Consider the following 22,848-nt stretch of genomic DNA (forward strand, 5'->3'; position numbering starts at 1 on the left):
TTTCAACGCCCCATGCGAAAGCCCCACCAGAGCCACAATCTGCACATAGCAAATTGCTCCCCGCTCCACAAACTCATCCAACTCCACCAACCTACCGGAAGTAGCAGAACGTTGGCGTATAAGCGACACGCCAACATTCTGCTACTTCCTGTAGTTTTGCAATGATTTTTTTTCACAAATTCCTGCTCCAAATATAGATCGATGTGGATTAAACTTGGAACACAAGATTTTTGAAATGTCCCGGATTCAATGACGCTCATTCATGTCTGTGGGTTCGGCGGTTCAGCCAGAAAAATGCCAAAAAGAAAAATGATAATTAAAGTCTGAACAAAAACCAATCTAATAAAACCTAATGTAAAAAATGCGATGACTGGATGGATAAAGTCTTTGATCCGCCCTTGCCTTCCTGTGGTTCGTGGCTTGGATGGGATTTGTGTTTATTGATTGTTGGGGACATATGTGGTATTGGACAAAGAGGTGTAAGTTAGTAGACAAATGAAGTCATAAACACCTTCTGTTTCTTCACAGTGGCTTTGGTTGGAATTCTAAATCTATCCCCCCATCCACACACACACACACACACACACAGACACACACATACACACACACACACGCACACATACACACACACACACACACACACACACACACACACACACACACACACACACACACACACACAAACACACACACACACACACTTTATCCCTAAAGCCCAGCTGAAAAGATGTGGGACCTACTACAGTACAACCACATTTAGTTTAAAGGTGCAGTGTGTAGAATTTATGGAACTGACTTGGCAGAAATGGAATATAATACAGTATTCATAAATTTGTTTTAATTAGTGTATAATCCCATGAAAATAAGAATCGTATTTTCGTTATCGTAGAATGAGCCGTTTTTATCTACATTGGCGCGGGTACGCGTCACGGAGCCTGCCATGTTGCAGCGCCATGTTTCTTCTACAGTAGCCCAGAACAGACAACCCAAACACTGGCTCTAGAGTGTACCTATGGCGTTTTTCACGAGTTCCGCGGCCGCCGTCTCTTCCACGGAGGCCGCCATCTTGTCCCGCCAATTCAGTCAGTTGCGATCTGCAACTTCACCACTAGATGCCACTAGAGTCTACATACTGTACTGCACCTTTAACAGGCCATGAAACCCGCTGCCACGAAAAAATTAGTTAATCTGAGAACTGCTGTTTAACTGCCCAGCTTGGACACACAAATATACTGAATACACACACACACACACACACACACACACACGCACGCAATAGACACAACATCATCCAGAACCAGATATGTCTTCAGTCACAGTTCATGGCCACGTCATCTACGTGTTCCTCCACCACACCTCTCTCCAACTCCTGCGCACAAGGACTCTACATCTCACGTCCTCACTAATTGGAATGTCAAATTTGGGTTGGTCACCGGGTTCCTGAGCATATTAAGGGATGGGTCCGCCATTTTTCCACCTGTACCTTATTAAAAAGTCGGGCCCCATCATGTAGAGCTGTTCGTCGCACAACCTCGCTGAAAGTTTCACTGTTGAGAAACGCGTCATTTTGCTGCAGCTGCTCACTGTGCTTCAATACGGTCCAGTTGAGCAATGTATGGAACTGAAATTTTAATGAAAATTTTAATGAAGAAATAGTGAAACTAACCTTTAAATGGAGGTCAGCTTTGACCCCCTTTGACCATGTCTACAAGAGGTCATGGACAGAATTGTTTACTTATGACCCAGTCATTAGCAGCTATTTAATATATATATGTATACCATATACACATATATATATATATATATATAAGAGTCAAGCACAAGTTGCTGATGTTGGGCTCTGGCAACCCACAACTCATTTGAATGCAGATGGATAAATGACTATGACAAGTTTTGGGGCAAAATCATTTTTCCATCTGCATTCAAAATGCAAACATAAAATCACGGTCATAGCTGACAAGTATGACCTTGATTTTATGTTTTAATTTTTACTCGTCATAAAGATAAAAATGTTGCGCTTATATAATTCACCTTGTGAGACGCTGGAAGGTGTATTTCCCTATTTTCACAGGAGCTAGGCTAGGTTATTTCCTCTAAAGCCATGCATTGAGCTAACACACTTAGCATGCAGTCGTTGGGGTTTTGGGTGAAATTGGTGTTGACTTTCTTGTCCGAATCTGGGTAGATGAATAAAAAGCATGTCCCAAAAATATTGAAGCATTCAAAGTTCGATGTTTTTATGTCTCGTGTGTCACAGATTATTGGATTGTCTCAAATACAAAAGCATATACAGAGAGAAAGAGGGAGACATTTCCGCATGTACGTTAAAGGATGGCCTCTGTCCCACAGGGTCTTTGGAATCAAGCTCTGTAGTAGAGCCAAGTAGAGGAGCAGTCCGCTCACATTTACACATAGCATAATACATAAATAATATATTTGAATGTTTGGACACTGAGCTCGTCATATTTATTTAAAAGTACGGTGCAGTAGTTATGGAGTGCAGGGTGCACAGTAGATACTGGCATCTCTGTTGGAGCCTAACAGCGAAGGACCTTCCTACAGCGCCCTCTGGCGTTTAGTAGAAGCGTTGCTCATAATTGCACTGGAGCAGCTCTGTGATTTTACTGTATGTCGCTCTAGTCAATGACCTTGAGTGAAATCTTGAACACAGAAAGCAAGGCAAGAACCTCCAGGTTTTGCTACTTCTTCGACACACGTTCCCGTGATATTTCATTGTTGTGGGACAAATGAAAAATGAAGGTGGAATCAAAGCATAGGATTTAAGAGCAGCAAGAATTTCAATAAATGATTTTGTTGTTTTGTATTTTGTATGTCTGTTCTTTGAGGATGAAAGAAACAGAGGACAAATAAATTAAGGTATGGATGATGCAGAGATGACAGTGGTATTGTGGGGCATGTTACGATAATTTAAAATATTTATTTAAAAAATATATAAAGCAGTGGGGGCCAGCCTCCTATAAGATAAAATGTAAAAAATATATAGTCATAAATAAACTTCTTAAGGGTAAATTAAGTATAATATATATAAATACATTCAAAACAATAAAGCTTGTAAATGTTACATATACATTTGTTATAGTAATATTGACAAATTTTACATTGCAAAAAATGCACACCCTGCAACTTCAGTCATAATCATAATATTATATTTTAACTTAGCCAACTAAGCCATAATGTTTACTGGAGCCAAATTGTGAGCAATCTGACTGTACACACGTAGCTTAATTAAAAATTAGCTGCCAAACTCTTTCCCCCCTGATTTCCTGTCTCAGCATCACTTTGTGGGGTACATAACTCCGGCTGTGAAGGCAGGAAGTTCTGTTTTCTCTGCGATCCAGTTGTTGAAGTTTGTTACACGTGTGTAAACACCCGGTTTGTATTTCCTGGCGCAACCATCGCCCCAGCTCACCACGCCGAACATGAACATACGGCCCGAAACGTTGCACACCAGGGGGCCACCGGAGTCACCCTGCAAAGAGTAGACAGAACTGTCAGCAATAAGTTCAATACAATACTAGATATATACTGTATACTATACTAGATATACTATACTAGATATATACAATACTAGATTTACTATACTAGATATATACAATACTAGATATACTATACCAGATATATACTATACTAGATATATACAATACTATATACTTTACTAGATATATACCATACTAGATATACTGTACTAGATATATACAATACTAGATATATACTGTATTAGAATCGATACAATACTATATATATACTATACCAGATACATGCTATATAATATATTAGATACATACTATACTAGATATGTACTAAACTAGATACATACTATAATGGATATGTACTATAACAGGTATATACCATACTACAGTAGATATGTAATATATTAGATAAATACTATACTAGATATATTCTAAACTATATATATACTATACTAGATATATACTAAACAAGATATATTTTATACTACAGACACACAAACACCTTTATAACCTCACTTGGCATGCATCAGAGCTCCAGTCCGGACTGGCAGCGCAGAACATATTCTGATTGACAAGGTTTCCGTAGTACGGTTTGCTTTTACACGTTCTCTGGGAAAGAAGCTTGACCTGAGCCTGACGCAGGTATTGTGAGTAATGCCAAGCTCCTGCAGGAAACACAGAAACACATTTATTTGGCGATGGGTCACAATCTGTCGCTCGATGGTGGAGGGGAAGATTGATGGGATTCAGAAGGGGTGTGAGGGATTACCATGTGAAAGTGGCAATCCGTAAGATTTTTAGCTGGCTCTTTATAAGAAACAGTCATTTAATGTATTGTGCATTATTTAGTTGTTGTTTTTTGGGACTATTCTTATTCACACTGTAATCACGTCAAGGTGACTAATAGGAACAAACATAAATGTTCTCTGTCAAAAGTAAGATTTTCACATAAATCCAACCTTCAATAGAGGTTTAAAGTGAAATCCATAAGACAATTCTGCCTTGTAAAAAAAATCCCATATTTAATACTATTTAATAATACTAATACTCTGCATGTGCTCCTCTATTTGCTGTTTCCATTGTTGGTGGTGAGGTCCGCCACACGCACAAGAAGTGGAAGGCAGTCGTGGTAAATTTGATAAATCAGCATCGCTAGTTGTGTTCAGTAAACTGTCGATACGGATGAACAATCACAAAAAAAAGAAACAAAAATATCCCCAACCAAATGACCAAGAATAACAAAGCCAAATCAATCGATCAGAAAAAGGAAAACCTCCGAGGAATGTGACCGTAGAATAAAGACGACGGTGGACCTGGATGTTAGGGGACAGTGGTTTTTTTTACAGTTTGGCATAGAACTCTGGGGCTTGTGGTGGAATCCACCCAGCACAGACAACATCACAGATGACCACTTTAACATAAAGCACTTAAAGCATTAACAAGAATTTAGGATTGACGTACTTTCTCTCTCGTTGCCGTATCCAGCGACAATGCATTCCATTCCGGGCGGCAGCATGGTGTGAGCTGGGGGGAGACACACTGTCCGGGCAGACGCCGTCCTCAGTGCACACTCACCGCCTGGGCTCCTGATCTTCAACAGCGCTGAAATAAGAGCAATAATAAGTTTTGAGTTTTGAATCCTGCTCTATTGTTCTCTGCAATTACATCTGTAGTTACAAATAACTGACGAGTAGATAATCTCCCTAATTTTAGAAAGCGTCGATACAATGATACAATAAATCATCAGAACAACCAAAACTATTTAATGCATCAAGGATGGAGTGTGTCATCACACCAAAAAATATGTATTTTTTACAATTTCTGTTAATTAGTCTATTTTTATTGAATTGTATTTATTTATTTAAATTAATTGGATTTTATTTCATTCGTATCTATTTATTTATTTATTTCATTTTAAGCACCAATCCTCACCGTGACAAATTCCTCTTGAATGAAAATATACTTGGCAGAATACTGTAAACTTTTACTTTTTGTGTTTGAGTCCATTTAACAGTAAAACTTTCCTACTTCTGGTTTGAATGGAATGAAGCTCTTTCATATGGATACCTATGTCATTGTTGTATTTCACATTTGATTCCATGTATTTTGGGTGGATGACCAGTTGCTCCACGGTGAACCTTTGCTCTCGGTCGACGTCGGTTTCATTGATCGCGCTCTTACCCAGATACACGGACAGATGCCGGGTAGTGGTGCTGTTCCTAAGAGAGCAGACAGAGGAACAAGCACGTATTTAACAAACACCCAACTCAAACATAAAAATGCAGTATTGTCCATCGCGTCTGTTAGTGTGTGTCTCACCCGTCCTGGAAGCAGTGTGCGGCCGTGAGGACCCAACAGGGTGCGATGAGGGAGCCGCCGCACAAAAAGCCACTGCGCTTCTGGAAGATGGCCGCCATCCACGGCTGAGATTCTATGGGAGCAACCATACCACCCACCACCCTGTACTGCTGGTGTTGTGTCGTCTCGCCACACGTCAGCTCTACAAAGACGCAAAAACAAAAAACATGTTAACGAAATATGGATTATGTGATTTGGACTGTGTGTGGAACAGGATGAGAGAAAGCACTTCTCCTGGGATAGAACTATAATGAAGCACATACCTGTATCCCCTGGGGCCTGGGGTGCTACTGTAGAAACAGGGCCTGTGTTGAAATAAAGAAATTACAAATAAGGAGACGCACAAATGGTTTAACATGAAAGGAAGTCTATCTCTATGTTAGGGCAAAGTGATCTTACCAGTTTCACATTTAGGAACATCACAGAACTCTCTTGAGATCCTGCCTTCTCTTTTTACACGGCACCACGGCATTAAACTCTGGTCAGGATTCCTTGGACAAGATAAGAGAAGATACCACTTTATTAATGTGGCTTATAGTCAAGGTATTTTTTGATGTAACGATAGTAGGTGCTGCATATGCACTAATGTGTAAGCAGATGTTGGCTTCAGAGGTGTGTTTTTTTTCCAGTATACCTGCAGTTATTGTGAGGGCCCAGTCCGTTTGAGCGCCACTGCCTGTCTTCGAATTTGCGCCAGTACAGACATTTCCACCCCCGTGCTGAGACGGAGACAGAGCCTCTGTAGCTGCTCCCGTCCCCGGACAGGCAGTTCTCAGAGGAGCGCACTGCAAAGAAACGGTCCTATTCAGTAACATCTCACCTACTGTGTGTACAGCGCATGCACTGTGAAGCAAAACAATCACAGCGGCTCATCATTTGGGGGGGATTGGTAAGTAATTATAAGATTCCTTGCCTTTAAGGGCGTCCGCGGGTGTCATAAGGTTTCTTCTCCTGGGCGATCTCCTCGAATGAGCCTGAGAAGATTTAAAAAAGATGTGTGATGAAATGGGCTGTGGAACATTCCTAATGTCAGCATTCACTGTAATTTCCTCTTATTATTCCTTACCGCATCAATAATGATAATCGCTATCATCACTAATGTGACAAATAGACTGATATTCATTTCTGCTTCCTCTTCTCCTTGTGGGGTATTTTTCTGGCTGTCGATGCACTGCAAGAGGCAAAACAGTTCACAAAAGTAGGAAATGACAATTAGAAACATGCTCTTTGCTTGCACAGTGTTTAGTCACACATATGCTTATGAACCCAGGTTCTGGGGGGAGTCTGCCTTCACTTTGTTAAAGTTGATCACATCAACATATCCCTTTAAGTTGCTTTTAAAGTTAATAAACACATGAAAGGTGTGAATGCATGTATGAGAGACACACCCAAGCCATGCTTCTATCTTATTCTTCAGCTACACCCACCTTTAAGTGACCATTTGTGCATTTAAACTCTTGAATACAAAGATAAAACATGAAATATCTCATGTTTGTATCGCTGGACCCAAATGTAAGATTCACTCCATGCTCACTTTGTGCAAACTGTCCTCAAAACAAACCCTGCAATCACTATCTGCACACTGAGTTCAGGAGCGAAGTCAGATTACTCCCTTCTATCATTTACATGCAGTGTGTTTCGTATGTTCTCAGCACACAGTTATATATGGTCTTAGAAAATATAACAGTAGTTTTTAAAACTATTAACTTTGGACAGTATTTTGAGAAATGCAGGTTTTATAATGTATGAAATTCCTCACTAATTTACTTTTTAGTCATTAAAGTAAGGCTTCAGTATTTAATCAGATTCTCATCTTTGCTTCTGTGCATCTATTAATAAATACATAAAAAAAAAACAGAAAAACACACTTTAATATTACATCTCGATTTACCTGCAGGCAAAGGTGAAATCCCTCCTGTTCTGTATTTGGTATTTGGCTCAGGCTGGTTATCCTCTGGAATCTGGATCTGGTGTTCCCCTCCTGTCCCAGCTGTGAGCTCTCCTCACTTTGCAGAGTCGATTCCCTTTATCTGGCCGTCAGCTGTGGCCTTCCATATAAAACACACGGCTGCATGTGGGAGGGATTTAGGACAGAAATTATTTGGAGTCACTTTGATCATTGCATCAAATCACTGACCAACAAATCCTAGACCAAAGAACACGTCATGTCTTGTGACACATGCAGACATTCATCAGACTTCCGCTCACATTTGCAAATGTAACACTGCGTGTTTACAAAATACAAAATACATTGCAATTGTGTAGAACGTCATCAGATTCACAAGAATAAGTCATCATGTAAAAATCATTTCACGTTTAATTTTCCAATTCTAGAAAAAAGATTTTAAGATGATTGCAAAAAAGGCAAACAATGAACCTTCACACCTACTGATAAAAGCAAAAAGAAAATCCCCAAAAAACAGAGAGAGTAACAAGTTACGGAATCACATACAGTGACATCAAATACCCACTAAACAGAGTCTAAATACTGTGATAAAATCTTTCCCATCAATCCTCTGAATTCTTATCCCAGAAGCCAAGACCACAGTGTTCAAGGGATATTGATTCCCTTGGCTATCCGTGTCACAGTTTGATTGTTCTTAAATACATGGAGATTATTACATCATATTATATTATATCATATCCTCTTTTTCTGTCTGTATCAGTTTCTTTGTTTTCCTCTGTGCAACATCATTATTGTATAAAACACATCTGAAATATTGTCCATTTCATTAGCATTAACATTCTAAGTTAGTGTTGAAATATTATTCACCCAAATATGATACAATTCGTAGATACACATACATTACTATGCAGTGATTTTGTTTAAAATTTAGGACACAATTTGACGTTCTAGGATTAACTCAGCAACATTTCAAAAACTTCCTCCAAACAATAAGCATTTTGGTAAAGTTCTTTGTCACATGACGGGGATTTCTAGAATGAAATGATTACCAATTTTATGATGTCACCCTTCACATCTTGGGAAACATGAGTTAGTAACACTTCCTCTACAGGGGGATAACCAAACTTCCTCTGCGCATGGCCCTGAGGGCTTGGAAACTTAAAATAAAAACACAAACTTCATGATCTTTGTCTAGTCACAGTGTGTTGCACAAATCAATGGTTGAATGAATCATTTTTGATGTCACCCTGCAAGCGCACACACCGGTAAGCTTCCATGATTGCCTCAAGAAGAACACACTGGAACAGCCTCATAGCAATGAACAGAAACTGATAACTTGAAAGTTTGGATGGATAAGTGGATAAAACAGCAAACCCATATTTCTATTTCCAACCGCATTGTCTTCCCTTTTCATCCATGTATTCAGTTCAAGCTTCTCTTGATCGTAAAGGTACTTCATGGTCTAACCCCTTTTACCTATCTGACATTCTCCCGCCTATACTCCCACCAGCACTCTTAGGTCCTCAGTTTGACGCTGGACCTCTCTGCATCCTGCATCTGCAGACTCCTTGCTGCCCTCCATGGAGGGCTTGTCACTAAGTGCTGCAGCCCCTACACTATGGAACTCACTGCCACAACATACCAGTGAAAGCATCAACCTCTCCTTCAAAACACAACCAAGACACTTCTCTTCAGACTTCAGACAAACATCAACCCAAGCTAGCCCACACTTGTCCCCAGCTAGTGCACAATAGAATCCAGCTAGCCCACACTAGTCCCAAGCTAGCCTATGGTAGTCTCCAGACAGCCTACAGTAGTCCCCAACTAACCCACAGCGAACCCACGCTAGCCCTCCTTTTTTCATCTGTCAATTTATTTATGTATGTTTGTAACGGGGGTGGTTAGGACCCAATTGCAGCACAAAGACAGGCAGGGATATTTGGTAATGTCTTTTATTTGTAAAGCGGACGGAAGACAGGCAGCGGGCAGGCAGGATACATCGTCGGGGACAGGCAGGTTCGATAATGAAAAAGAAGACAGTCTTTATTTGTCACACAACACACATGCTTTGGTTGGTGGCCGGTGAACTGGTTCCTCTGCATTTAACCCATCCCGGCCTGTCCTTCCTCTGGGGGCAGCCAGGAGCAGTATACGTGGACGCGCCCGGGGACCAGGTGATAAGTGTCCATCGCTGGTCAGACGATGATGTGTGCATGTTTTTGAGGGGGGTCCTTACTGATGTGAGGTGGAGGAAACCCCATGTGAGCACGGGGAGAACATGCAAACTCCACACAGAAAGGCGCCTATTTGGGAGATAACCCACCGGAGCACGGTGCCAACAGCGCCCCAGGCGGGAATCAAATCAAATCAGGACCTTCTTCAAAGGACGCACGGTGGAGGAGTGCAGACAGAAGACAGGCGGAGCGAGGCAGAGTCGGTAGCGGGGAATCAGTGCGGAGAACGCTGGAGAGTCTGGTGCAAGCATCGAAAACTATCTGGCAATGGGTGACTGGTGAGAGAGACATATATAGGGGTTAGATTGCAGATCTGGAACAGCTGTGTGCGCAGGTGAATAGAGTTGGGCTAATGGGACAGGTAAGGAGAGGGAGGGGAAAGTAGAAGAAGGCGAAGATCATGACAATGTTTGCCAGTGTCATTGGATGAGAAGCCATTATTATAAGAGTTCATTATTATTATTATTATTATTGTTAATAATTATAATAATTATAATAATAATTAATAATAACAATAATATTCTTATTCTTATTCTTATTCTTATTCTTATTATTAGGGTCCACCCTCTAATGTAATTGTTCTGATTATTATTATTTTAATTCTCCTTGGCACTTTTCGGGGTACCAGGACGTCGCAGACATCTCGTGGTTCAAGTTTGCTGCTATATTTATTATTAGGTGGTAGTAGTAGTAGTAGTAGTAGTAGTAGTAGTAGTAGTAGTAGTAGTAGTAAGAGTGGTAGTAGTAGTGGTACTTAGTATTTGTACCTTTCCTTTTCATTGGTTTTACTTTTTAACTACTGTATGTGTCGATATGATAACCGGTATCTTTTTCAGAAACTCTTCTACTGTAATAAATGCCATTCGCAGTAATTTCAGTGTTACATACAAGGAAAATATATGAAATTACTAAGTAGTGTGTAATAATTATTAATGGCCCAGTCATACACCAGCAACAGTAGGTATTTTTATATTTTTTGCTGAATTAGGCATTATAATCTTTAGCTTCCTGCTAAAATTCCCTTTTCCCCCTCATTTACTATCACTTTACAACACGTAACTATCAATTTGATCATCATAATGTTACACTGATTTTTTTCAGCGATAAATGCGATACATATGCAATATATTTGCAATATACAATATATGAATTTGTGCTATAACGTGTCTTAGAAAGAGCAAGAATTAAAAACCTGAAATATTAAGACAGACCGACCATCTCAGCAATATGAAAACTCCTAATTTGCTCATCCAGCTGAAATGATCCAAACATGATTGTTTAGGGAGCAGCAACTTGATTATGTTTGGCTGTTTGGCTTAAGTAGCAGCTTTGAGTCAGTAAGAAATACCACAAATGGACATAAATATACAAACGGGCTTTCCAAGTGTGTGGATGCCGCTTGAACAGGCCGGTGTGAGTGTGACACATCGGCTTACAAAAAGGCGGGCTGAGTTATAAACCGATTCTGCAATCCAAAAAACAGTAGGAGCTCTGCATGTAGAAAACGCTGACAATATTTAAAAAAAAGGGGGAAGGAAGTGAGACAGACACCACCGTTGAATGTCATGACTCATGTGCTATTTAGAATTTAATCTAAAATAGAATCGGTCTCATAGATGTCTTAATGTTTCAGATCTGCTGTTTTTTTAGTTTTTCCCTGCAATCCGCCACTGTTTAAAAATTAGCCGCTGATAATCGTTATCGAGACACCAATTTTCAAATCCCTTTGCTTAATTGATCCACGCAATTTGACTTAATTTCGTCAGATTATGAAGCAGGATAAAATAGAATATAGAAAAGGTTGTTTTATGATCACTTGTCAATTTTCAACAGACATGTTGTAAGGCCATTCACCCACTTATTTTAGAAGAGGTGTTTTGAAGCGTAGAGTTTGGCTTCACACCCGTCGCTATCTTAGCCGGACGCAGCAGTGGAGTGCTGCAGGAATTAGTCCTAAAACCCCGAAATTAGTTTGTGTTTTCGTCAGCTTTTTACTTCTGGGGATTGCATTCATGCTTCAAAACCCATACAAGCGCTGTTCATTTGTGAAGGTTATATTGCTGGACAAAACGTGTGAGCGTCATGAACTTCTGTTTTCCACAGAACTTATTTTCGACAACAATGCAAAATCCAACGGGAAAATCCCATTGGCTTTTTGTCGAGGGAACCGGGGTGTTGCTTGACTTGCGTGTCAGCCTCCGGAAATACATCACCCCTGCAGCACTCTTTAGCTTTACGGGGTGTATTACAGTGCGCCACCATGTGAACTGCAGCCCAAATGCCCCCACGCCATCAAATAATGATGTAAATAACCTACACTGTGTTTCGAGACATGACATTTCACTGCATACATGTATATGTATGTATATGTGTGTGATAAATAAACATCTTGAATGTTGAATCTCGAGTGGGACAATCATTTTTACATTGGCAGCATCTAGCGGCTATGAGCTGAACTGCAGTTTAAAGCACTTCCGCAACAGCAGGCGGTAACGTTATGCATATAGCGCCATCTAGTGAATAAATCAACATCCTGTTTTTAAATCCGGATAACTGGTTTGATACAATACTCCGACTTGACCAACTAAATATGCAATCAGCTGTCGTTTTGTTTTGTGTGCATCCTGGGGGAGAAGGGTTTCGCGGCTCAACTCCCGCTGCTTTCTATACATCGTGGATGGCATCAGCGAGTGGACTGCCTATCCTGCACATATACCGGGCGTGCGGCAGCCACGCATGCGCAGAGGCCTCCTGCCCCCAAGTAGTAAAAAGTAGTTTCACTTTTGTGGGAGACTTCGGGGGGTTTGCAAGGTCGGGCAGGATTCCCACACGACGACGAGGCCATGAAGAACGCAGGGGTGTCCGTCTGACGGGTCGGGGAGTTTGAAAGGTTGGAAAGCAAACGATTTTAGCTGAGATTCTGATGGAACGAGGGGAACAAATGTCCCTTAAAAGTGCGCTGATTAACTACGGCTGATCTGCGTAATAATGACCGCGTTCACTGTTGGATAATGACACGGATTTATGCAGAGACTATACCGTCAGATGACTTATATATTACCAGAAAATACGTTTTTGAGTCACTTCCTCCTCTCCGAGTACGACTGTGAAGATTGTAACTGTCCCTGTGCCGGAGCCCCGCGTCCTGACGCAGGACTACGATGAGGTCATCTACCGGATGACGTCACCAGGGTCCTGCGTCAGGGGCCCGCCTGAGAGTGGGGTGGAACCCTGAAAGTATTACCTGTGTGCCGCCAGGTGACCCGCGGGAACCGCAGGATGGAAAGAGCCCCGCTCAGGCAGCCACAGCTGTGTGGCTCATGGGAGATGAAGGAGAGGCTGGGGACGGGAGGCTTCGGCCATGTTTACCTTTACCAACACCTGGCGAGTTCAGCCACTTTCACTTTCATATTGTGCTGCGCCCATATCATTTGATGACGTTTCTGGGATTTTGTGACCAAGCATGTATAGGCATTGACTAGTGAAAACTGCATTGATACAGCCCTTAAGACAGCATTTAACTGTCACATTATCACGATCATTATATCAGAGTCTTGGATCATATATATAGTCTCATATCATGATATCAGTATAATAAGGATGTATTATCACAGTCCTGGCATTAACTCAAAATGTCAGACCTGCAGCTTCTGACTTATTCATATTTTTTCACTTGTCGAATGTTCGGAGCAGGAGACGGGAGACAAGATCGCGTTGAAACTCTGTCGTCTAGAGCTGAACCAAAAGAACAAAGATCGCTGGAGCAGAGAGATACAAATCATGAAAAAGTATGTTACATCCAACCTTCGTGGGTAGATTTGCTGCCAAAAGTCAGTCTATGAAGTGGAAAAACAAACAACCTTTTTCCTGTCGCAGGCTGAGCCACATGAATGTAGTTCAAGCCAGAGACGTGCCAGAGGAGCTGAGCTGCATCGCTCTGAATGACCTCCCATTGTTGGCCATGGAATACTGCTCCAAAGGAGACCTGCGGAAGGTTGTGCATGACCAGTTGATTACACTTGGACATTGTAGGAATACCCTGACGTTATCACAAAGTTTAGTGCAATTATTTTAATGAATAAATTCCTATCTTTTCACAGATTGCAATGTCTCATCTTTTTTTCTTTCATTTACCATTATTTAGATGCTAAATAAGCCAGAAAATTGTTGTGGGCTAAAGGAGAGTGAGGTCCTCCTGCTGCTGAGTGATATTGGTACATCTTATTTTTTTGCTACATGCATGTACATATATACAGATTTTGGGATGATGATGAAGTTGGACTTTGCTTTCTTTCAGGGTCTGGTATCCAGTATCTCCATGAAAATAAAATCATCCACAGAGACTTGAAGCCAGAGAACATAGTGCTGCAGGAAATTGGCGGCAAGGTGAACATATTTACATCTTCATACAATCCAGTATTCATCACCTGTAACGTGCAAGTGTGTGTGCTGGCGTGTATGTGTGACATGCATGTGTATGTATGCACAGACCAACTGGTGACGCTCCGTCCGTTTATTTTTACAGTTCATATTCAGTCCATGTCTATATTTCACACCTGCTTCTCTCATTCAGCTGGTCCACAAAGTCATTGACCTGGGTTACGCCAAAGACCTGGACCAGGGCAGCCTCTGCACGTCCTTTGTGGGAACGCTACAGTATCTAGTAAGCTAGTATTATCGTTCTAGGGATTGAAGGCTTTTTGCCGTACAATGCAGATTATTGTAATTTGTTTTCAAAATATTCTCCTGTTTTCCAGGCTCCGGAACTTTTTGAGAGTAAACCCTACACTGTAACCGTGGATTACTGGAGTTTTGGGACTATGATCTTTGAATGTGCTTGTGGCTTTCGTCCCTTTCTACACCACCTGCAGCCTGTTCAGTGGTGAGTCTAAAGTCTGACAGCATCTGTTGACCTCTTGATTCTGATGATGCAGAGGGTTGGCTGGAGATAAATTAAGAAATGTAAATGCAGTTGAAAAAAGTAATTACAATTGGAGCTGTCACAATTATCACATAATTGCCTGATTGCCATCATTTGAACTGACTGAGATCAGTTAATAAAAGCAAGTCCACAATTATATGTTTACATTCAAATTTAAGGGGGATTTTAGGCACATATTAGAAATAGAATAGAATGTGGTTATGCTCGGTTCCATTTTAAACAGTTCTGGCAAATTAACTGTCCATTAAAATGTTTGTGTTTCAAGGTCAATAGATTGACATATTATTGCACTATTACACTATTAATCCTAATTAAAATACTGTATATACATACTACTCTCCATAAACAAGTAAACACCTTTTTGCAGGTGGAGACCACATTGTACATGCACTGGGCTTCCTGCTTAAATTTTAAATGCAGTTTTTCAAAATGTTGTTTTCAAAATGTGTCTTTTTTTTTTAAACCACAATTGATGCATCCAATGTTTGAAATGAATGGTAATTCGTGGTAATAAATGTATTTTAGGACTAGCAAAGTCAAGAACAAAGGCTGTAAGGACATAATGGCTGTCGAGGACATGAACGGAGAAGTCAGATTCTCTGCTCATCTTCCCTATCCCAACAATCTCAGCAGGTTTGCTGCCCACACATACAAGTACTCTTCTAGCTCCCTTTGAAACGTTTGTAAGAACGTCAAACACGTGTGTGTGTGTGTGTGTGTGTGTGTGTGTGTGTGTGTGTGTGTGTGTGTGTGTGTGTGTGTGTGTGTGTGTGTGTGTGTGTGTGTGTGTGTGTGTGTGTGTGTAGGCCCCTGTTGGAGCCCGTTGAGTCTCTTCTGCAGATGTTACTAGTGTGGGACCCGACCACCCGCGGTAGAGCCCTGGACCCTGACAAAAAACAACCGCACTTTTATACCACTTTAGAGAATATCATCAACATGAAGGTAAAGTTTCTGGGCCTTTCCTGTACTGCTGATGTACTGAGATTAAATGGACATAGTGGGCATGTGCATCCACTTTGTCAAAGCAATGCGATGGAAAAGTCACTCAGTCGGTTTCCTACATTTACATTTACATTTAGTCATTTAGCAGACGCTTTTATCCAAAGCGACTTACAAGGGAGAATAACATTCAAGCTACATTGCGACAGATTAGTGTAACAACAACAGTAGTGTAACAATAAATACTGCTAGGTAGTGCTAAGTAATTGTAGGTTAGGACAGGAGGTACTCACTGAAGAGCTGGGTCTTCAAGTGCTTCTTAAAGACAGAGAGGGAGGTCCCTGCTCTGGTCATTTTTGGCAGCTCGTTCCACCACTGTGAAACTACAAATGAGAATAGCCTGGATTGCCGTGGCTGTATGGCCGGCAGAGCCAGGCAACGCTCATTTGACGAGCACAGCATAAAAAAATGCGCAGCATCCGGGGGGCAACATGCTCTCTTACAAGAGCATTTAAGTAGGCGGGAGCATTCCCAGCAATCACTCTGTAGGCCAGCATAAGAGACTTCCTCTTATTTTGTATGCATTTTATTGTTGTCTAGACTCTCGATAAAAGTCTAGTCTAGATAAAACAAACGAGTTGCTGTTGTTGAAATGGCTTTTTCATTTAATTGTGGATTTAGCACTCATTGCATGTTTTGTTTCGTGTGTTTAACATGCACCAAGCATTGAGGATTACTGCAGTACTCATTTTCTGAAACAGAAATGGTTGAAATGTTAAATTATATTTGGGTCGTGACAAAGAACAAATCTGGATCCTGAAGCGAACGCATTTGAGACCCACTGATGTGGACAAAATTCCTCCTCTCTCTCATTCCGGGTGTCTCCTTCCAGGTGATTCACGTGTTGGACATGACGTCGGCCCAGCTCCACTCCTTGGTGTTGGCCCCCGAGGAGAGCTTGCACTCCCTGCAACAGCGTCTGGAGACACACACTCACACTCAGATCCCCCCGCTCAGCCAGGAGCTGCTGCTGGAGAGCGGGATCTCCCTCGACCCACGTCGCCCCCCTGCGCACTGTCTACCGGAGGGATTGGTATGTACGGTGTCATGTCCGGCAGACCCCAGGTCAGTCTGTCCACATGCAGGGTCTACAAGATCTACGAGATGCCACCTGACTCACGCTGCATGTTTGGTGCTTTCCTTTGCTTCAGCGTGGCTGGGACAGATCTATAGTCTACCTCTTCAATAAGAGCCTGACCAAGTACTCTGGCCCACTGACTGCGAGAGCTCTGCCAGACAGCGTCAACTTCATAGGTATGCTATGAGGCTGTGAAGTAGGGCTGAGTGGCCCTACTGCCCTACAAAGACCAACCAGGGCTAAAGAGAAATTCAGTGTTGATTAACCGTCATCAAGGTAAAGGTATGAAATTATCATGATACTTAATTATTTGAGGGCACATCAGCTCTACAGTATTCTGAACAACTGTTACTGAATTGTCTCTCTCTGATGCTTTTCTGTGTCATGTATGTTGTGGCAACACAGTGAGGGAAACTAAGACACAGCTCCCACTGGCGACTCTGAAGAAGGTTTGGGGGGAAGCAGTCAGCTACATCTGTGGACTGAAAGAGGACTACATACACCTGTACCAGGGGCAGAGGGCTGCCATGTAAGTACACAAACAGACACACATACACAATAATATATCAAAGCTGATTTAATGTGTTCCTTCCTGTATTGCTGTACAGATCTATGTTTATGTAAGTCTATGTTTTGTGCATATGTAGGCTGAGTCTGCTGCATTACAACACAAATTTAACCCGGTATAAGAACCTGCTGTTCTCACAGTCTCAGCAGCTCCGTGCTAAACTGGCTTTCTTTAAGGCCAGCATTCAGCACGACCTTGAACACTACACAGAGCAGAGAGACACGGGCATCTGTGAGTAGACTGGAGAACCGGGGTTACCAAACCCTTTTACACAAGTCAATGCATTGACCTCATTTAGACATTTCTGCTTTGTCATTTCCCGCTTTTGGCACCACCTCTGTAGCATCAGAGAAGATGCTGAGTACTTGGCAGGAAAATGAGGAGAAGGCTGCCAGCTTTGCACAGGTGGGGCGTTGTGGTGATTTGTTTTTCTGCACAACTGAAATGACTGTCCCTCCCACAGGTTGACTGCACCGTGTTTATTTTTGTTGCGCAAATGCCATCTCGCTGTGTTTTCTGCTCTAGGTAGCTGATGTTGGTTATCTGGATGAAGAGATTGTGTCTCTCCATTCTGAGATTGTTGAGTTGCAGAGAAGTCCATTCGCTAGGAGACAAGGAGACATTATGGAGCAGCTGTCAGTATCTTTAATACTGTGTGGAAATTGTTTATGTTTTTAAATTGTTTCTTAGGTAAAAATAGTTGTTTTTTTCCTTTTCAGGGAGGAGAAGGCCATTGAACTCTACAAGCAGCTGAAAGCTAAATGCAAAAGTTAGTATGGAATCTCATAGACGGGGTAAGGTACAACTGCACGTGTGCGTGTGCGTGCATGCGTGCGTGCATGCTTGCGTGCGTGCGCATGGTTCAGTGAAACATTCTGTGATTACATCTCAATATGCCCAGGTCCTGACCCTCCACATGGCTACAGTGATAGCTTAGAGATGGTGAAGACAATACTCCAAACAGTGCAGAACCAGGACAGGGTGCTGAAAGACTTGTACATTCATCTAAGGTACTTTTAAACAGCAATTATTTATGTAAATACATGCAAACAACTCGCACGTGTAACACACAACAGGACTTTTGTGATCAGATGCATTAAGGGTCTCCCCAGACGCACTGGGGGTCTCCCCAAGACCCGTTGGCAGACCCCGATGGGGGTCTGATGGCAAAATCCTCGTCGTGTGTTATGCGTGCCCTGTTGGGGGTCCGTGCATAACCCTTCCCCGCCAGACCACTTCCATTATTTTCAAATCCCAAATTTAAACTTTACAGGTATATATGCTCTGATCGTGCAGGGAGCGGATCCACACTGCTGCCTTTATTTTTGTCAGCACAATTACCACCAGGTCTTTTACATTACATTTCACTGCATATACTGTATGTATGCTCGTATGTATCTGTGTGTGATAAACGAACGTCTTGAATCTTGAGGTCTCTAAAGACGGTAATAGCAGCACTGTCACTGTGTGTGGCTATTAGTGTCGGTTTTTGTGAATTGGATAGATATTTGCATAGAAAGGGGCCAATTTTGCACCAAATGTATGCATAAAACATAATACCTAATTTTACTATCGCAAATAGCACCGGGACACCAAGATGCTTTTTGCGTGGCAGTGCAGTTAGTAGTGCAGTTCATCCGGGTGCTTTCTGAATGACACGGTTGCTTTTTCTGTTATTTGCGTGGTGTTTAGCAGCCGCAAAAGCGCCGCAACCGTTTTGGGAATTCGCCCCTCAATGTTTTTCCCCCTCCTTCTGCAGTACAATTCTAGTGTGTAAACAGCGTATTGGAGATCTATTCCCAAAGTTGGAGAGGGCGGTGGAGAACATAAAAAATGCTGGGGTAGCAGTGATGCAGATGCAAAGGAAGAGACAGAGGGAGTTCTGGTTCTTGCTTAAGATTGCCTGTGTGAGTATTGCCAAAAAATATTCCCATTCAAATTCACTCAAATGTAATAGGTTTTGTTTAGGAAACAGTCAGTCCCAAGGGTATTCTAATTAACTAATGTATGTTTTGTCTTTAGGCCCAGACCAATCCCCAGTCACAACCATCTTTTCCGAGGCCGACTGATGCGAGGTAAGATCCACACAGGTCACTAGCAAACAGCTTCACTTAGTTCAACATGTGCATCTGATTGTTGATTGTTGGTTTTTCAGTGGGACAGTTGATCAGCTACTGGAAGAGAATCAACAGTATCTGAGCAAGCTGAGCTCTCTGCTTCAAAACACCACCCAGGAGTTAGAGTGCAGCATCATGGTACGTAGGGTTTGTGTCGCAGCGAGTGTCAGTGCCTTTTATTTGCAAATGCTGACAATCACATTTGTAAAGCTCCTTTCCCACATGGAATACCCTAATATTGCTGGATAAAAAATATCCGGCAAAGGCAGTAGGCAGTCATTCCCATATTGGCCTCCTTTACAGAAAGGTTCCGTATGGAGTCTGTTCCCACAGACTGTTGTGGATACATTATGTAATGCTCACACAAGAGGTGTCTAATATCACGCAAGACTAGGCAACGGAATCGGTTTTGTTTTTAGATCAGCGCCCCCCCCCCCCCCCCAACAGTCTTGGTTCCCTCCGCCGACAGAGCTCTTGTCCACGGACACAATAACCAACCCAATATTATTAAATCAGTGTGATCTTTTTCAACCTGACCTACTCCACCCGTTCTACCTCTCCCTGCTCGTTCCCTCTCCGGCTTTGTGCTCCGGTGCAGCCGGTGGGGAAGCGAAGCTCTTGTGCCAGATGTACTCACACTGCGCCGTTTACTCTAAAAGACACGTCTAGGGTCCTAGTGGCAGAAGAAAATTAATAAAATATAATAATATAGAGACCTGTCTCCGTAGAGACGGTATGTGTTTCAGTTTCTCATTTTTGCAGCCTAGTGCCACGGTTCGGATCTGACTCCCCATTTTCCGGATGTTTTTTCTTCCTGAAAACAAATAACTTTTGAAATATTTGTACGAAATAACCACTCACTTCAATTCACAGGCGTACCGGCATTTTCCCGTAAATGATACTACGTCGAGAGTGGGGAAATTTACGGAACGACTTTTACGGAACATCCAGACCGGCTCCTTTTCCCACATGACCCCAATACAGAACATTGCCGGTAGATTTTACGGCTTTCAGTGCAAGTGGGAAAGGGGCTGAAGATAGCACTTGCACCTTTTAAAAGCGAGATTGCGTTCACAATTTAACTGAAAGTTTATCACATTTTTGTTGATATTCTAGGATCAGGACTGGAGCTGGACACAATATGAATCTAAAGCCCAAAACCCCATTACATAGAGAATGGCCACACAGTGAAGAATATCTGGACCCGGATATGAAGAAATGCCGCTGCCTTGTGTTCCACTAAAGGCCTTGTCATGCACCCACTGTGATCACATGATAGTTTATTTAATAATCATAATCTATTGAGATATTCATGTTTACAATGCATATTATTTATAGGTTTCTATTAAAAAAGCTATTACTGGATGTATTTGTAAGATATTTCATTTCGGTAATTTTTTTGAATGAGACATTTTGTTCACAAACCTTGCAAAAACTTATCAAAGTTTGCTTGATAAAAGTTGTTTTTACAGATTTTCCAACCTCTTAAGCCTTTTAATATAGACCTGTTAATATGCCTGGTTGTCCTATATTGGGCGTTTTCGGACCGAACAGCTCTGGGGACCCCTTGAACTAGGAACTGGGGATGTCCCCTGAGAACTAGCATCAGCTTCTTTTCTGGTTGCATTCGCACCACCAGTAGGAATGCTGAAGAGACGTCAGCGTAGGGGGTTTGAGCTTCACTTAAGGGTTACGTTGAATTTACACCTGAAACTTATGCTAATTTAACCTTATCAGACCACCCAAATCTGTTTCTGAACAAATTTGAGGCGAGAAATAAGCAATCAAGTTGCTAAATCTTCCCTCATATTAGATCTACGAGACGGAATTTAAAAGTTTCCTCCGACTATCGTAAGGCACAGGGTCGCATCGGGAGACTGCACAGTGATTTTGTGTTTCATTCAAATAACATAGGAAAATAAAGTTAATAAAATAAATACATCTCCAATAAAAATGCTGTCACTATATAAATAAATACTAAAGATAAAAAAATAAAAACCAATAAAAATACAATTTTTATTGTTTTTTATTTTTGTTGTTTATTATTTGTCCACTGTCCTCAGTGCACCAGGGCCGAGGGACCGTGGACGTCTGGACCAATCACTGTGCACTTACGTCAATGAATGTTCCTCTTGTGCCTTCCCTAGTCCCTACCCTGGAGTAGGAACTAAAAAAGTTCCTCAAAACAGCGTTCTAAGAACTATGTTCCTAGTTCCTGTAGTGCGGACACAAAAAATAGGGGCGGTTCCTCCAAAAGTTCTCTGAACTATGAAAAAGTTACTGCCACGCGAAAACGCCTATTAAGTATAGTATGGGACTTTATTTATGCGAAAAGCTTAAAAGGGAAAAACGTTTATCATTCACATGCCAAAGGGGGAAGGGGGATTGTGGTGTGGCATGTGGTATAGTTCAAGCAGCCACACCTGTGTCGGGTCTAGGTAATTGGGCCCGGGATCCGGGTGGCTGTACACCTGTTGCTTGTCAAAGCAATCAACGAGCAGCAGGTAAATCACCCATCCCCACACACACGGGAGAGCCTCTGTCACGACATGCGTTTATCTGCTCCCGGCTTGTTCCACCTTGCAACTCTCCAATAAACCGGTGTGTTTGCACCATCTCTGCCTGTGTCTCTCTATCTTTTAATATATTTACAATAAGGAATGAATGACAGTAGATGTGATTGCATATCAAACATGTAAAGACGGGAAGAACAATTCTGAGAAAATAGAACCAGAATATCAAGATTCAAGATTCAAGAGGTTTATTCATCACATACATGTACATACTTTCATACATATATGCAGTGAAATGTAACGCATGTAACAGTAGTCTGATACTAAATGCTGAACCATGTTGGGCCTGTTGTCGGTTTCAGGTTTAAAATACTATGCTCATCTAAAAACATCCTGTTTACTAGTTATTGGTAAATTTGTCAACCTGTCTTTGTATTTTATAACTGTAAAAGACAGATGCATGGGTATAGTTCTCAACCCTTGATTTTTGTTATTTTAAATTGTAATTGTATTCTGATTAGAATTCCCAGTTCGTTTGATGGCTCACTTTGGACGGACCCAATTTGTTGCTGTCAGAGGACCCCGCCGGCGGTCAAGGGACCAGGCGTTGGGAAACGCCGCGCAAGGGCACTACGAGCGGCA

General features: G+C 41.8%; 2 protein-coding genes and 1 long non-coding RNA gene across 4 annotated transcripts; 1 reads left to right on the forward strand and 2 right to left on the reverse strand.

The window, feature by feature from the left end:
- Positions 1 to 3,295: 3,295 nt before the first annotated feature.
- Positions 3,296 to 6,664, reverse strand: LOC307242468 (urokinase-type plasminogen activator-like; the record flags this gene model as incomplete). Its single annotated transcript, XM_080016963.1, has 7 exons — positions 3,296 to 3,490; positions 4,008 to 4,156; positions 4,953 to 5,093; positions 5,559 to 5,710; positions 5,811 to 5,991; positions 6,113 to 6,154; positions 6,484 to 6,664. The coding sequence occupies 7 exons, from the start codon at positions 6,662 to 6,664 to the stop codon at positions 3,296 to 3,298; spliced, it is 1,041 nt and encodes a 346-aa protein (XP_079873089.1).
- A 101-nt stretch (positions 6,665 to 6,765) lies between these two features.
- LOC307241830 lies at positions 6,766 to 7,846 on the reverse strand. The gene is made up of 3 exons (XR_013844571.1): positions 7,741 to 7,846; positions 6,916 to 7,020; positions 6,766 to 6,823 (listed from the first exon to the last, which is right to left on the reverse strand). It is a non-coding gene; the product is annotated as an uncharacterized lncRNA (long non-coding RNA).
- A 4,908-nt stretch (positions 7,847 to 12,754) lies between these two features.
- Positions 12,755 to 22,180, forward strand: LOC307242377 (inhibitor of nuclear factor kappa-B kinase subunit alpha-like). Of its 2 annotated transcripts, none has more exons than XM_080016827.1 (22): positions 12,755 to 12,879; positions 13,248 to 13,373; positions 13,683 to 13,777; positions 13,866 to 13,983; positions 14,134 to 14,203; positions 14,287 to 14,375; positions 14,563 to 14,652; positions 14,747 to 14,871; positions 15,457 to 15,564; positions 15,738 to 15,873; positions 16,763 to 16,963; positions 17,082 to 17,184; positions 17,414 to 17,537; positions 17,656 to 17,807; positions 17,920 to 17,981; positions 18,102 to 18,211; positions 18,296 to 18,345; positions 18,478 to 18,586; positions 19,336 to 19,483; positions 19,599 to 19,651; positions 19,732 to 19,831; positions 20,810 to 22,180. In XM_080016827.1, exons 2-22 carry the CDS (start codon positions 13,269 to 13,271, stop codon positions 20,864 to 20,866), a joined length of 2,205 nt encoding a protein of 734 aa, XP_079872953.1. In that variant the 5' UTR covers positions 12,755 to 12,879; positions 13,248 to 13,268; the 3' UTR covers positions 20,867 to 22,180. The 2 variants fall into 2 exon arrangements, with proteins under 2 accessions (XP_079872953.1, XP_079872952.1); XM_080016826.1 differs by lacking the exon at positions 20,810 to 22,180 and adding an exon at positions 20,567 to 20,750.
- Positions 22,181 to 22,848: the final 668 nt, after the last annotated feature.

Source organism: Zeus faber (genome assembly GCF_960531495.2).
Source record: "Zeus faber genome assembly, chromosome: 16".
NCBI classification, from domain to species: Eukaryota; Metazoa; Chordata; class Actinopteri; order Zeiformes; family Zeidae; genus Zeus; species Zeus faber.

Coding starts and splice junctions, on each gene's coding strand:
- LOC307242377 (XM_080016826.1), top strand. CDS start 13,269: ATGGAAAGAGCCCCGCTCAGGCAGCCACAGCTGTGTGGCTCATGGGAG. Junction 17,538..17,655: donor CAGGGGCAGAGGGCTGCCAT/GTAAGTACACAA, acceptor GTGCATATGTAG/GCTGAGTCTGCTGCATTACA. Junction 18,212..18,295: donor GGAGACATTATGGAGCAGCT/GTCAGTATCTTT, acceptor TTTCCTTTTCAG/GGAGGAGAAGGCCATTGAAC.